This window comes from Rhinopithecus bieti, unplaced genomic scaffold, assembly GCF_001698545.2.
Source record: "Rhinopithecus bieti isolate Rb0 unplaced genomic scaffold, ASM169854v2 scaffold_13029, whole genome shotgun sequence".
Lineage (NCBI taxonomy): Eukaryota > Metazoa > Chordata > Mammalia > Primates > Cercopithecidae > Rhinopithecus > Rhinopithecus bieti.
In genome coordinates, this window is record NW_016807982.1 from 744177 (window position 1) to 760718 (window position 16542).

Below are 16542 nucleotides of genomic sequence, written 5' to 3' on the forward strand. Positions count from 1 at the left end.
TACCACCCACTAGGCTGTGTGAACCTAGGATGTCACCTAACCTCTCTGTGCCCCAGTGCCTTGTCTGAAAAATGGGGATAATCATATCTCCTAGGGTTGGGAGGGTAAAATGAGACAATGGTAAGAAGTGTTCAGCCTCACAGGGCACAGAGCCTGGCACACCCTGGGTGCTCGGGAGACAGAGCGGTCACTGTGTCCCGTATGCGGCTTCCTAGTCGCTTCTTTGTGTCTTCATCCCTCACTGTGTCCAGGTGGCCCCTCCTTCCCTTCTCAGATGGCCAGAGCAGGAAGAGGCTGCAGGGACCATCTGGTCCAACCCCTTGGATTGCCAGGACAGGAAACACAGGCCCAAGGGAAGGGACTGACTGGCCCACGGCCACACACAGCTTGACAGAGGAGAACAAACTGGAAATTTTACTCCAGCAGAGAGGTCACACAGGAAACTGGAGCCTGATAAACTCCCAAGTGATAGAGCTTAACCCTGAGGAAGGACACCCGGTAACAGCAAAGACACAGGACCAGAGGGGCTGGAGGCGGGTGTGGTTTGGGTTTGAATTTCACAGGCATCTTGTCACCTAATTCTCACAACAATTCACAAGGTTAGTAATGTCTTTATTTCACCCATCTCACAGAGGGGGAAATTGAGGGTCAGTGAGGTTAGGCGGTTGCCTAAGTTCACACAGCTAGTAAGGGCAGAGGGGAGGCTCTCAGTGGCTCCAAAAATCCATGTTCAAAATCTCTTGGCCTCCCTACCTCCCACGCAAATCAATGCAGCAAAAATTTCTGAGTACCCAGTGAGTGTCAGGCTTTGTGCTGGCCACTCCAGGGGTGGGTCTATACATGGTCCTTGAAGAATTTGCAGTTAGTTGAGGAGGAAGGAGGAAGAAACTTGAATAGGTAAAATACAAAGAAGAACAGGATAAACATGGAGGGCCTGCTAGGATCCAGTACAGCTGACAACACCTGGCTGTGCTCACAGCACCCTCCCTCCACCTTGGTTTCCAAATCTGTAAAGGTTTTTTTTTTTTTTTTTTGAAACAGAATCTTGCTTTGTCACCCAGGCGGGAGTGTAGTGGTGCGATCTTGGCTCACTGCAACCTCTGCCTCCCAGGTTCAAGTGATTCTCTTGCCTCAGCCTCCTGAGTAGCTGGGATTATAGGCGCCCGCCACAATGCCCGGCTAATTTTTGTAGTTTTGTATTTCTAGTAGAGATAGGGTTTCGCCATGTTGGCCAGGCTGGTCTTGAACTCCTGACCTCAAGTGATCCACCTACCTTGGCCTCCCAAAGTGCTGGGATTACAGGCATCAGCCATGGCGCCGGGCCTCTAAGTAAGGCCTAACAGTACCTGTTCCATAGACTTACTCTGTGAATGAAATGACTTAATTCATGGCCTGACATGATGTACAGGGTGAGCTCAATCAATATTAGTTGTCATTATCATCATAGTAACTATATGTAAAGTTGAGACTCAGAACTGGGGGAGCTTCAAGGAAGGATTTTATTTCTGACGGAAGGAAAAAGGAAGATGGATGGCCAGGGTTCCTTCAAGTCTCCAGGATGGGCCAGGGCATTGCAGGTGGGGAGAACAGGTTGGGTAGGGGCCCACCCTCACATGTGTAGGAAGTGGGGGTGGTTGGGGATGGCTGCAGCCAGGCATGTGACAGGTAGGTGGAGTCACAAGCTGGAAAGGCCAGTTGGGGCTGGCTAGGGTAGGGGTGGATACTGGAGGAGGCCTTGAATGTCAGCCTGGGAGAGTTGGATTCCACAGGGCCCCATCAGAGCAGGGGCTGGCAGGGCAGGATGAGGTGACTGTGGAGGACACACTTCAGAGGGTGGGGCTGTGGAGTCTGCGCAGCCCTGAGCACACAGTTATGCAAATATGCCAGTTTGAGGCTCTGGGGCTCTTAATTGGTATGAAGAAGCCAGGACTGGGGCAACAGAGGAGTTGGGGGGCACAGAGAGGCAGGGCTCAAATGTTCCCAAGGCCAGATCTCTCCTGCTGTGAGGCCATCCCTCCCTCTGGCCCGGGGCACAAAGCAGCTGTGGAAAACCATCTCGGCTCTGGCTTCAGGGACTCTTCATCAGAAAAGCCTGTGTTCAAATCCTGACTGCATGACTTTTGCTCAGGGCTCACCTCCACAAGCTTTCACAGTGTTGTGATGAAGGCTAAGTGAGATGGCTCCTATGACATGGTCCAGCATGGTGCTGCACACAGTAGGTGCTCAAGCCTCTCCTCTTCTCCATGCCTGGGTACTGCTCTCTCTTTCCCTCTCTGACCCAAGGATGCCAGAAACCTGACCGTGACAAACTTGAACTTGCCTCTCTCTTTCCTCCCCCAGTCTTTCATCTATACCTAGAACTGGATGCTCCTGGTCCTCCCAACAGACTGGAATTCTTCTATATCTTCAAGCCCCGACCCTCCCTGTGCAATTCTGAGCCACACAATCTCTGGCAACATCTGGCCAATCCCTGCTTCTAGGGTCTCCCACCCGCTCCCCTGGCACACTGCCCCAGAGTGCTTGCTCCATAATACAGACCTGGCTGGGCTGCACTTGCCTGCTCACATCTGTTTCTGGCTTCCTAGCATGTTAAGCATCAAGCTTAGTGGGTGCATGCATATGCCTGTGTGAGCTTGTGTGTGCATGCATATGTATATGTATACTTGTGTGTGTGCATGTGTGTGTACATTCAAGCATTCAAAGCCCCTCCTATGCTGGTCAAGCCTCACTTTTCCATTCTTGCCTCCTGCCACACCCTCCCCTCCAGCCACAACGAACCACCTGAATGTGTGCTCACCTCCATCCTGTCCCTGGTCACACTCAGATAACCTGAGTTCAAGTTCCAGCTTCAGGGACACTTAGTGGTTTTCTGACCTTAGGCACAGTTTCTTTCTTTTTTTTTTCCCCTAATTAAAAAAAAATTTTTTTTTAGAGATAAGGGCTCACTCTGTCACCTAGGCTGAAGTGCAGTGGTGCAATCATAGCTCACTATAGCCTCAAACTCCTGGGGCTCAAGTAATCCCCCTGCCTCAGCCCCCCAAGTACCTAGCACTACAGGCATGCACCATGCCTGGATAATGTTTAAAAATTTATTGTAGAGATGGGGTCTCTCTGTGTTGCCCAGGAGGGTCTTGAACTCCCAGCTCCTGGCCTCAAATGATCCTCGCACCTTGGCCTCCCAAAAGCTGGGATTAGAAGCATAAGCCACTGTGCTTAGCCTCTTTTTTTAAAAAAAAAATTTATTGAGGTAAAATATACATATATAACTTATCATTTAACCATTTTTAAGTATACAATTCAGAGGCAGTAAATACATTTATATTCTTTACCCCCCTTTCTTCCTCCCACTTCTTCTCCTTTCTCTCTTTCCAGTCCCTTAGGCATAGTTTCTGTTTTTCCTTTTTTTTTTTGAGACGGGGTCTCACTCTGTCACCCAGGCTGGCTGGAGTGCAGTGGCATGATCGCAGCTCACTGCAGCTTCAACCTCCTGGGCTCAGGCGATCCTCCCACCTCCGCCTCCCAAACAGCTGGGACCACAGGTGCATGAAACCATGCCTGGCTAATTTTTTTTTGCATTTTTTGTAGAGATAGGGTTTTGCCTTGTTGCCCAGGCTGGTCTCGAACTTCTGGACTCAAGCAATCCTCCTGCCTTGACCTCTCAAAGTACTGGAATTACAGGTGTGAGCTACTGTGCTTAGCCAGGCACCGTTTCTGAGCCTCAGTTTCTCCATTTGTAAAATGGGGCAATGAGATCCATCTCATAGGGTTACTGTTAAAATTAAATGAGAGGTAGGCTGGGGGAGAGAGAAAGGAGAGTGTGCCTGCTTGTCAAAGCCTTGAATCCGGTCCCTGGAATGCTCTGCACCAGGCTGTGCATGTTTTTATTCCCTCTGTCCATAACATCTTTCTTTCTGCTCCTTGGCCTGAAGCACTCAGCACATCTTTTAGGATTCAGCTCAACAGAGCAAGCCTCAGTTACAGCAACCTACCAGTTCATGGGCCTATCTCTCGGGACCACACAGGGCCAGGTCTTGTGTAGCTCTCTTCTAGGCCCAACACAGGGCTGGCCCTCTGTAGCCACGGCACATATACTGGCTGAAGAAATTATGTGTATGTGTGTATATATATATACACACACACACACACACACGTATATATGTGTGTATATATGTGTGTATATATACATACCTGTATATATATGTATAAATATATGTCTATATATAGACTATATATAGACGCATATATACACGTGTATATACATTTATGCACACACACATATGTATATGTATATGTAATTTTTTTTGAGATGGAGTCTTGCTGTGTCACCCAGGCTAGAGTGTAGTGGCACAATCTCGGCTCACGGCAACCTCTGCCTCCCGGGTTCAAGCGATTCTCGTGCCTCAGCCTCCTGAGTAGCTGGGACTACAGGCATGTGCCACCATGCTCAGCTAATTTTTTTTTTTTTTTTTTTTGTATTTTAGTAGAGATGGGGGTTTCATCATGTTGGCCAGGCTGATCTTAAACTCAGGTGATCCACCTGCCTTGGCCTCCCAAAGTACTGGGATTACAGGCGTGGGCCACTGCGCCCAGCCCAGAAATTATTAAGTGAATCCCTGAATCCAAGACAGAACTCACCTCCAAATCTTCCTCATCCACTCTGAGTGTTCAAGCAAAGATGGAGGTCAGGAAGGTAAATGGTACTGAGAAAACAACACTGGACTGAGAGTCAGGAGAGCTGAGCTCTGGTCTAACCCTGGGCAAGCCAGTTTCCCCATCTGCAAAATGGGGAGAGTGTCAACTCTTTGATGGTTTCTCAGGTTCCTCCCCATTTGGGTGCTCCCTGGGACAGTTGGCATGTTGGGAAGGAGGGTGAATTCTGAGTCAGAAAGACCAGTTTGAATCTCAGCTCTTCCTCCTACTTGCAGTGTGATCTTGGGAAAGTTACTGAATCTCTCAGCCTCAGTTTCTTCATCTGTGAGATGTACTGATCCCAGTCCCACTCAGGGAGGAGGGAAAGAAAAAGTCCTTGTGAGGATGAAATGCCCATAACAAAGCACCTGGCACACAGTAAGTGTCCCATAACTTACTTTGTGCTGAGTAGCTGGGAATACAGGCATATGCCACCATGCCCAGCCAGCTTTGCCCTCACAGAGGCTGCTGTTGGCAGAGAAATCCTGCCCTCTCCTTGGAAAAGTAACAGCAGAGCCACTTCCCCAGAACACAGACAACCCAGCTGCCTTCCTTTCTATGCTACAAAATAAAGTACCTCTGAATCTATCATTTCTTTGGATATTTAGCAACTCTTTCTCTCTCTTTACACATAAAGCAGGAGGGCTTGTTCTTACTTCCATTTCTCAGATTGCGCAAAAGAGTGTCACCCCCTCTCCTGGAAGAAACCAGAGCCGGGATTTGAACCTAGCCCCCAGCCCCGCTCCCTCCTTGGGTGGCTGCCTTGGTGTCACTGGATCACCATACCCTGCCTGCCAGGGCTTGTGTCCAAGGCTGACCCACTGCTATCTTCTCTGGCATGAAGAAAGCCTTGGGAAGCGCTCCAACGGTCACATGAGGCTTGGAGGGGGCGGCTGAGACTGAATCGGATCCCCTCTCTGGGGGTTAGGAACCTGAGATGGCCAGAGGGCCGGATGCCACGCCTGGTCTGACCAAGATGACGTCCCAACCACCTGCCCTCGGGGCGTCAGCTGGGACAGATGGCCTAGCCCTGTCAATACAGGACAGGCAGGGTGGCTGGGAGACAATTACCCAACCCTCAGAGGCAGCTCAGGGACGATATGTGGCCTAGTCAGACTGGCTTCAAATCCTGGCCCTGCCATTTACCAGCTGGGTAACCAAATGAGTCACTTAATTCCTCTGAGTTTGTTACTTCATCAGTAAAAGAAATAGATAACAGTACCCATCCCACAGGGTGCTATGAAGATTAAATGAGGTAATGCAAGAAAAGCTCTTAGTGCAGTCCCAGGCATTCAGACTGGGCTCAATGAATATTGGCTGAGAAGCCCTGAACTCTTTGGAAATGGGCTCCCTCCCTCCACTTTGCTCAGTGGTCCAGGTACTCAGCAGTGGAGGTGGGGAGGAAGACACCAACACACTCACACATGCACACACATGCACGCATGCATGCACACATGCACACACATGCACATGCACATACACATGCATGCACACATGTACACACATGCATATACACATGCATGCATGCATACACACACACAGGTTACACAAAAATCCTTAGAACTATATAGTAATTCCTGCCATGTTTCATGGGGTATGATTATGGGGGGACTTTTACATTATATAGCTCTGCTTCTTATGTTAATTTTATAATGAACAAAGATATTTAAAAATAGTTTCGGGGTATCTACTGTGCCAGGCACGGTACTAGGCACTTCTGATAAAGGATCCCTAACCCTTACAACATCCTTCCCAGGAATGTCATATCCTCATGTTACAGATGAGCCTTAGAGAAGGAGCCTTAGAGAAGCAAAGTAATGTGACCAAGGACACACAGCGTGTCAGGTCTGACCCCTGTGATGGAATCTGGAGTACAAAGCAATTGTGCTTAGTAGGTCAGGGAAGGCTTCACAGAGGAGGTGATATTTGACCTGAAGTTTTAAAGTTGAGTAGGACTTCTCTAGGTCAGGTTTCTCAACTAGAGGTGATTTTGACTCTAGGAGACATTTGTCAATGCTTGGAGATGGTTTTGATTGTCACAACTTGGGAGGTGGGTGGAATTTGCTACTGGCATCTAGTGGGTAGAGACCAGGGATGCTGCCAGACTTCCCATAACACACAAGATGGCCCTGCACAACAGTCATCTAGCCCCAAATGTCAACAGTGCCGAGTACGATGTAACCTACTATAGGTGTCATTTATTGAGTGCTGTTAGGTACTAAGCTTTTATAAACATCATCTTGTTTAATCCTAATATAAATACTTCCATGCTGTCCATGAAGGACCCAAGGCTCAGAGATGGTAAATAATCTTCCCAAAGTACACAGTAAATGGTAGAGCCAGGATTGAGATTACCTCAGTACAAAGCAGGGCTCTTAATTTCTCTGCTCTGATGCCTCAAGGATTTACAATAAATGTAAAAGCTCCAGGCCAACTGCTAGGTAGGGTGTTGGGAGACTCTGGCTGAGTATAGGCCCAGCCTCCTCTGGCTTCGAGGCCTTGGGCAAGTCCCCTTCCTCCCTCTCCCTCTCGTTTCCCCATCTGTCAAGTGGGCGTGGCACCAGATGATCTGCATGACCCTGCCAGCTCTGAGTCCGTAATTCTGCAGGAGAAGGGCCCCAGCTCCATCAGCTGCTGGGAGAGAAGGGGATGTGAGGGTGGGTTCAGCCTTATTTCTGCTGCATAAATAGCTAATAAGCCTTGCCTTCCCCATATGGAGGGAGAGGAAGGTGGGGGTGGAGGGTGCCCTGAATCTCACCCAGCAGCACACCCTCTCCAGAGGGGAGGCAGATTTCTCTGCCACCCAATTGCCAAGCCCCGAGGACACACCAAAGCAAGGCCTCCTTCTCGGGCCAGAGAGGAGAGTCTGGGCATTCACTCAGCTGGGCACATGAGCTCTCACAGGTAGAAAGAGAAAAGGTGGGCTGTATGTTATTCCAGCCCGTACTGTGTGCCTTTGAACCTCAAATAGCAGGGTAATCCCAGGTCAGCCTCACAAAAGTCCTGGTAGGAAGGAGGCATCCGGACCCCATTGTACAGACAGAGCATCAACGTTTACATGAAGTGACTCACCAAGGGGCACACAGTGCCCACAGCAGGTTTGGAACCCAAGTGTATCCAACCCCAGGACAGTGTGCTAGAGAGTAAGCAAGTGGCAGTCCTGTTTTACTTTTCATCCAATAATGAAGCATTTCAATAGTATTTGTAGGTAATACATGTTCAATTTATCCTATGTCCCCCAGGTCATGGGATAGAGTACAGAAGCCCAACATACAGTAATCTGGATTCCCTGGTTTGCAGACAGGAGAACCAAGCCTCTGAAGCAAAGGCTAGAGAGTCAGACAGGGAGGGGAGAGATCAGAGAAGAGGGATCTGGGTCAGGCTGTGCCCTCTAGCCCTGGCTCTCTCACTGTCTGGAATTGTAGCCTTGGGCAAGTCACATCACTTTTCCAGGCCTCACTTTCCACTCCTACATGATGAAGAGGTTGGACAGATGTTTCAGACAGAGTCCCTTCAAACTCTTCCTGTTTATGTGACTCCACAGACGGGGAGATGGACAGCAGCAGCGCCTAGCATGATGGCTCTGAGGGTGGAGGGCCAAGCCTTGTGCAGGCTCCCAGAGGCCCAGGCTCTTGCTCGCCCTCTGATGGGGTCTTCATCCTCAGACAGCTAGACTGGAAGGGAGTCAGTTGTAGTTTCGAGATAAAAGGGACAGGGAGGGGGCAATGGTGAACATGGGCCATTTCTCCTGAGGCCCATGGGCATCTGCTGGGTGCAGGCCTACTCAAAGACTGGTGTGTGGAGGGATTGGGAGCCCCTACAATACAGGGGAAAGTAGTTATTTAGTTTCTGTTTGACTATCTCAAGGCCAGAGAGCTCATTACCTCCCAAGTTAGCCCACTCCATTTTCATAAAATGTTTGAGACAAAAACCTTCTGCTTCCAAATGCTCCACAGTCTCATCCAGCTTAGGCCAGGGTTGGTCATTCTTTCATTCATTCATTTGGTCTTTCTTGGTGTGTGCTGTGGACCAGGCCTTGCACCAGGCTTTGTGGCCATGGATAGGAGAAACAAGATACTGTCTCTGGCCTTGGAGAACTATGTGCTCCACTAGTATCCCAAAGCCAGGAACATGGGACTGCTGGATTTCAGTGATTTAGCTTGAAAAAAGGATTCCAGGCCCAAATAAGCTTGGGAACCATTTTATTAAACACAGTAAAATAGATTTATTTGCAACAAGACTTCTCTAAGCTTTTAATATGCAAATGCATACTGAAAATTCTCCAAGGGGGTGGGTATAAAAAATATACTACATTTCCCATACTTATTAATAGAGAGCATTTGGGGAAATGCAGTTCTAATGCTTTTTTTTTTTTTTTTTTAACCAGTGGAGCTTGGAGAAGGCTTCACAGAGAGGACATTTGGGCAAGGCCTTAAAAGTTGAGTAGGAGTTTGTCAGTGAAGACAGGAAGTCTAGAGTTCTTTGCCAACTATGCTCAGGTCCCTCTGCATATACCATTTCGCTTAGTCTTCAAAGGTCCTGATGTGGGGGACAGAGCCAAAGAAGTAATCAAAAACCCTTAGAGACTCCTAGAGTCTAGGGTCTAGACCCTCCCTTCTTGAATCACCGTACATCTGGGCCTTATTCTCCAAGTCTTTACTCTTCAAGTCCTGGCCCCACTCAATCTGGCCTCTACTCTGGCTTAAATCTAAACTTGTTGTAGAGTATCTGGACCTGATCTCAGTTTTAACCCCTCATACATCTTGGTCTAACCCTCGGCACTCAAACCTGCCCTCTCAAGCAGTTTGGCACCCTATCTTATACCCCTCTATTAGGTTTCACCCTCACCTGTCCAGCACATTCTAGCCCCCGTACTCCCCTTAGTCCTGATGCACATCTGATCCAGTCTCCGGCCCCACAGAACCCCCAGCCTGCCAGAGCTCAGCTACCCGGTTTAGTACAGACCCATCCTCGCGGCCTCGCCCTCAGTCTGACAGCGGCCCTGCCTTTCCCCAGCTCTGATTCCACTTCGTTCACAACCCTGCCACAGCCCAGTATCTGGTCCAGTTCTGATCTCACTCGTTTCCGCCGTCCCATCCGCGTCCTCGACTTCCTAACCACGGACCAGCCCCTACTCCAGGTCTGTCTCAGATTCTGCCGGGTACGGACTGCCCAAGGCCCCGCCCCCACGGCCCCGCCCCGCGGCGGCCCCGCCCCTCCCTGTCCCATGTTACTCCTGATAGGGCCCTGACCCTGCCGGCGGCCCCGCCCCGGGACCATTCTGACTGGGTCTGGCCCGCAGTCCAGCCCTGACCCCACCCCCGACTCGACCCCACCTCCAGCCCGGCCCCGCCCCTGCCCCAGGCCGCCGGAGCAGCGCACCTGCAGCTCCTCGAAGGCGTCGTCGATGCCGGTGACCTGGTGCTGCTCGTGCAGCGCGGGCTCGTCGCAGAAGAAGCAGAGCAGCGCGCGGTCCGTGAGGCAGAAGAGCTTGACCTTGTCGTGCGCCTGGCAGGGTCGCGCGGCGCGGCGCGCGTTGAGGATGGCGTCCAGCGGGAAGGCGCTGTAGCGCTCCACGATGTTGGCCAGCTTGAGGCTGGGCGCCAGCGCGGGCTCGGCGAACGTGCGCCGGCACTCGGGGCAGTCGCGGGCGCCCTGCGCCTCCTGCCGCACCCAGTGCTCGGTGATGCAGCGGCGGCAGAAGTAGTGCTCGCAGCCCAGGCTCACAGGGTCCTGGTAGATGCTCAGGCAGATGGAGCACAGCAGCTCGTCCTTGAGGCTGCACGCCATGGCGCCGGGGGCGGCAGAGAGGGGTGCCCGAGGGGCAGGGGGGCGGCCGAGAGAGCGCGGCGCTGTCGGAGGCAGCACCGAGGGCTGGGCGCGGGGACGAGGCCCGTACAGGCAGGGGTAGGAGCTACCGGAGAAGGGAGGGGGTGCTGTCCGGAAGGAGGGTAACGCGAGGAAGGGGTGCGCGGCTGAGACTCCCTGGGACGCCAGCCCGGGAGGGCGGTCTAGAGGTAGTGGGCAGCTCAAGGCGATGGGCGCTGGGAGGAGGCCGTGAGCGGCTGAGGGACGGAGATCCTGGCGGGGAGGTTCTAGGGGGCGGGGCAGTCCTAAGGGATAGGAGCTGGGAGAAGGGGATCCCGGAGGGGGGTGGAGCCCTTGAAGGGGTCGAAATCCCGGGGTGAGGGCTTTGGGGGGAGGGCGAGAAGCTGGGGATGGGGAATCCTGGGGGAGGGGGCAGCCAGGCCAAGCCGTACATTGGCTGTGACCGGCAGAGAAGAGGAGGGGTGCCGGCCCGCTCAGCTGCCGGATCCCGGCCCCAAACCCTGGCCCAGCGCGGCCCCTTACCCCCACGGGCTTAGCAGCCACCGCTTCGGTCCAGCGCAGCCTCTCAACCCGGAACCAGCCGAATCCGAGCTGCCGGTGGCCGCGGCTACCTCCCCGCCCCCGTAGGCGGGACCCAAGCAACTCCGCCCCCGCAGCGGGCGGGGGAGGGGCGGGGCCGCCAGCCGGTTGACCCCCCGCCCCGCCCCCACCATCCTCCGGCTCCCCAGCTGTTCCTTGGGGTGTGTACTTGGAACTGCATCCAGGTCTCGCTTAGGGTCCCCGCGGCGAGGCGGAGCAGGGACAGCAGCTAATTTGAGAGCACGACAAATAAGGAGCATCTTTCTGGATCATTGATTGAAGATGTAGAAAAAATCATATTTTGTATTAAAATGAACAAGAATATGTTTGGAATACAACTTCTGCATAAAATATAAAGATAAAACTCTTGAAATGCCCTGCTTGCTTAGAGCAAGTTCAAGGCCCTCACACTCCTAAGCCCTGGGGTCCCATTTCCTCTTCACTTCCTTAAGGAGTGCTTGGGGAGAAGTTTGGAAAGCCCTGGCTAACATCTGGTCCCGGAGGCTGCCTCCATTGGCAAACAATTTTGGAGTGCTGTATGTGTGTGTGTGTGTGTGTGTGTAAGGGGTGAGGGGTGGTGCAGGAGAGAGGGAGGAAAAGTAGTAGGAAAACTTGTCTTGTGTGCCAGATGGAGAGGGGATAAGGGATTTCTAGGCAGAGGAGACAGCCTGTGCAAAAGCATAGAGGCGTGAAAGGGGAGAGCGAAGTGAAGGAAGTGCAAGTAATTCTGTACTGTCGGGGGTGGGGTGGAGAAGGGGCCTGGGTGGGCTGGAGGGCATTGTGGGTCATGGTAAAGAATTTCTTGAAGGCATTGGGCATTCAGGCAAGGGAATGACATGGTCCGATTGGGTTTCAGGAAGTCTCGGAGATATTCATTATACCATCTGCAAGGTGAAGAAGACAGGGAGCTTTTCCGATGTGTCTGCGCATGCACAGCACTCAGCACACAGTAAAGGTGTGTAGCTGAATAACCGCATCAACGCCAGGGGTTGCAGGAGAAGGAAAGACTGGGCACCCCTGAGGTGCTGTTGTCATCGTGCCTGCAGGAGGTGAGACCCGAACTGGGGCCCCAACAGTGGGTAAGGAGAGAAGGCTAGGGTATTGCAAGTACAGACACGGTGACATTTGGTGATGGTTGGATACGGGGGTGAGGGAAATGAGGCATTGGGGGTGGCTACCAGTTTCTGCCTCCTCCAGAAATATCTTCATTGGTGTTAAACTTTATTGAGGTACAGTTTATGAAAAAGCTCTCAGTTTAGTTAGTTTAGTTCTCTAGACACTTTCTGCATCACACCCTCATCTGGCCCAGAATCTCCATCACTGCCAGAAAAATAGTTGGTTGTTCATGCAACAGCAATTACTCCACTTTTTCTTATAGGCAGAGCCCTGATTTTGTTCAGGTGGCCCCTTCCCCATGTGACCAAAGGAAGGCTGACCCCAGCCCATTTCCAGGAGTGAGTCTTGTTTGGTCCAAGTCCATTATGGTGGTCTCATTCCTCTTGCCCATGATGGTTTGGGCAGGTCCAGCCTGAAAAACTAAAGGGGAAGCCTATGGCAGAGAGGGGAATTCAGGAAAGGATCTCTTGACTTTGCAAAATAGTCTGCCCCTTTGCTGGGATATGTTTGGTGGCAATGCTTGGAATTGCAGTAGCCATCTTGCTCCCAGTCTGAGGATACAGCAGATACAGAAGGGAGGGCAAGGCCAAGAGAGTCCTAGGGAAGAGAAACTTTTATTCTGATGCAGAGTCTGGACTTCAGGATATGTGAGATGGTCCATCTTATTGCATAAGCCAGTTTAATATAGTAGTGCATTGTCACTTTGCAACCCAGAGAATCCCAACTGATACACTGATGTGCACCCCTAATGAGGGGGTGGGGAAGGTGAACAGGGCAGAGTCTAAATTATTGAAGCATTTGAAATGAAATGAAAAAAAAAAAAAGACTTGATGATGGATGAAACAGTGACTTCATTATTCAACATGTATTTACTGATGCTGACTCCGACCAGGTCTTTGTGAGGGGATGAAATAAACTATGCTCCTTGCTCCCAAGGAACTGGTGGTCTAGAGGGCAAAATCAATGAGAAATTCTTATCCGGCACAGTCTGGCTTGCTAAGCATTCTCACATATATTATTGGATTTGAGTCCCAAAGCAGCCTTAACTAGTTTATATTATTATCTCCATTTGATAGAGGAAGATACCAAGCCTCAAATAAAGGAGATGTGATGGAAATTGCTAGCTGTCCACTAAAATTCATCCTCCTGTTCTTCTATATAATAGAGTAGCAGTCAGAGGAATAGCTGATCCACTAGAGACCATATATCCCAGCTCTTCTTGCAGCCGAGTGAGACTTGGTGACTAAGGTCTTTCTAATAGAACACAAATAGAAATAGACCTTAAGGCATGAGGCTTTTGCTCTTCCATGGTCCATTTCCTCTTCTCTTGAGTTGGAACACAGATGTACCAACTTCAATCATGCTTCAAAAGGGCTGATGGAGCAAAGATATGGGAGGATCCTGGGTTCCTGAATGACTGCATGAAGTACACCCAACCTGACATAGACTAGAGAGTGAGAAGTAAACTTATTTTCCAAGAGCCATTGTATTTTGGGTCTTTTGTTGCAGCAGCCCAGCTTTCTCCATACTATTTTGCAGCTGTTTTTATTATTTATTTATTTGATCTGGAGTCTCGCTCTGTCACCCTGGCTGAAGCACAGTGGCGTGATCTCGGCTCACTGCAACCTCCGCCTCCCAGGTCCAAGTGATTCTCCTGTCTCAGCCTCCCTAGTAGCTGGGACTACAGGCGCACACCATCATGCCTGGCTAATTTTTGTATTTTTAGTAGAGAAAGGATTTCACCATATTGGTCAGGCTGGTCTCAAACTCCTGACCTCAGGTCATCCAACTGCCTCTGCCTCCCAAAGTGCTGGGATTACAGGCATGAGCCACTGTGCCCAGCCAATTTTGCAGCTGTTTTTAGAAGAGGCTCCAGTACTATTTTACTCTATTGTCTAAGTCCTTTCAGTACATAGTCTTAATATGTAGCTCTAATCTCCTCCAAAGGACATAGAATATGGCTTTCCCTGGCCAAAAGTCACAGTCTCTTTATTTTTCTTTTGAGATAGAGCTCTGAAGCCCAGGCTGGAGTGAAGTGGTGCAATCTTGGCTCACTGCAACCTCCACCTGTCAGGCTCAAGCGATTCTCATGCTTCAGCCTCTCGAGTAGCTGGGATTACAGGTGCCCGCCACCATGCCCAGCTAATTTTGTTTTGTAGTAAAATGGGGTTTCACCATGTTGGCCAGGTCTCAAACTCCTGACCTCAAGTGATCTGCCCGCCTTGGCCTCCCAGAGTGCTGGGATTATAGGTGTGAGCCACCGCACCCGGCCCAGTCTCTTATCTTTCACTTTACTTTCCAGTGTTCAGTCCTTTTATTCTCTGAGCAGTTCTTCTCTTGACCTTATTCCATCTCCATTAAGATGCAGAACACCAAAACTGTTGATTTTCTTTACATTTGGCAAGTCACTGATTGCTCTTCCCATATCTGATGTGGTTGAATGGTCTGAACTAAGACTTAGAGATCCTGACTGCAGTGTATGCCATCTGCTTCCATTCATACTCCAGAAATTAACATCAGGAATTTTTTTTCTGGAAAGCTATCCAAGAGCTATTGTTGAGTGAAAAAAAAAGAAAAGAAAGACCCAAATACACATAGACACATAGACACTCACAGACTTAGACACAATCACAGGCATTATTTGCATAACAAAAATTCTATAGAGCTATATTCTAATTGTGTTCATCTGTGGGCTGGGATTATGGGGGGACTTTAACTTTTACATTAGATAGCTCTGTTTGTTATACATATTTTTGTAATCGGAAAAAATAAAGATACAGTTGATCCTCATTATTTATGGATTCAATATTTGCAAAATCACCTACTTCTAAAATTTATTTGTAACCCTCAAATTAATACTTGAGGCACAATTGCTATTATTTGTGGACATACTTATGTGCAGAGGTGAAAATATTGACTTACCCACACATATGTTCACAGCTGAAGTTGAACAAAGGGACACCCTGCCTTCTTGTCTCAGCTCTCATGGTGTAAACAAGTATTCTTTTTGTGTTTGTGACTTATTTGGTGCTAATTATTCTCTTTTTTGTGTGTGTGCTTTTTGTTGGTGATTTTGCTATTTAAAATGGCCCCAAGCATTGTGCTGAAGTGCTCTCTGGTGTTGTCAAGCACAAGAACAAAATACATGTGCTTGATAAGCTTTGTTCAGACATGAGTTACAGTAGTGTTGGCTGTGAGTTCAATGCTAATGAATCAACAATTCATATATTAAATAGGTGTCTTTAAGCAGAAACACACATAAAACAAAGTTGTGGCTGGACCCAGTGGCTCACTCCTGTAATCCTAGCACTTTGGGAGACTGAAGCAGGAGGATCACCTGAGGTCAGGAGTTTGAGACCAGCCTGGCCAACATGGTGAAACCCTATCTCTACTAAAAAACAAAAATTAGCCAGGCATGGTGGCGGGTGCCTGTAATCCCAGCTACTTGGGAGGTTGGGGCAGGAGAATCACTTGAACCCAGGAGGTGGAGGTTGCAATGAGCTGAGATTGCACCACTGCACTGCAGCCTGGGCAATAGAGCGAAAATCCATCTCTAAATAAATAAATAAATAAATAAATCAAAGTTGTATGTTGACTGGTTGCTGAAAATGTGGCCAGAGGCTCACAGGAGCCTGATGCTGTAGTTCCTTTAAGGGCTACAGAGAGTAATGAGAGTCGGCTGTATCTAAAATTGTTGCATGTAATAGCATCCACCAATACAAGATACAACATTCACGTCCCTTCCTATCCAGGTTATATTTGCTCAAGCCCACTTGAAGGCAGAGGAGCAGGAGAAGGAATACTGAGCAACTTCTGAGTGCCAGGCACTGTGCTTCACGTGTGTTATTTGATTTGATCCTCACAATAGGATCAAATCTCCAGATTTGACTTGTTTCTCCCCATTGGCAGATGAGGAAACTGTGGCTCGGAGGGGAGAAGTGACTTACCTAGAGCCACAGCAAGTAAGCCACACAGGCTCCTCCTGCAATTCTTCCCCTGGGGCCCAAGCAGCTGGAGATGACTCCACATTGTGCAGCCTGGCTGGGCCACAGCAGAGTGGTCAGCTCCACCCAGCAGACTTTATAAATGGGCAAGCTGGGCTCTGTCTCTCGGTGCCTCCCCCCTATTCCAAACATTTGCCTGGCTCCTGTAACCCACAGTGACACCCTTGCTTCCTCTCAGTGGAGGACTTTGCCTTGTGCTCCATGGAGGAAGTGGAGCCTCCTCCGTGGGGATGTCTCAACTTCCAGTCCCTCCAACCTATCAACTTATCTGTAGAAACACCTCAAGTCCTCTGTGAAATGAGGCAGAGAGTAGAACAAAAAAAAA

The 16542-nt window shown here is 49.8% G+C and overlaps 1 protein-coding gene across 1 annotated transcript in view; it reads right to left on the minus strand.

Annotated features, from left to right (window-relative positions):
* The window catches only part of TRIM62 (tripartite motif containing 62), a 35974-nt gene extending 24520 nt beyond the window's left edge, over positions 1 to 11454 (minus strand). The window contains exons 1-2 of the mRNA XM_017884448.1: positions 11041 to 11454; positions 10072 to 10603 (exon numbers count right to left, since the gene is read on the minus strand). Of these exons, the coding sequence (XP_017739937.1) occupies positions 10072 to 10603; positions 11041 to 11357 (849 nt within the window). The 5' untranslated portion in view covers positions 11358 to 11454. The remainder of the gene's footprint in view (positions 1 to 10071; positions 10604 to 11040) is intronic.
* Between the last annotated feature and the right edge of the window lie 5088 nt (positions 11455 to 16542).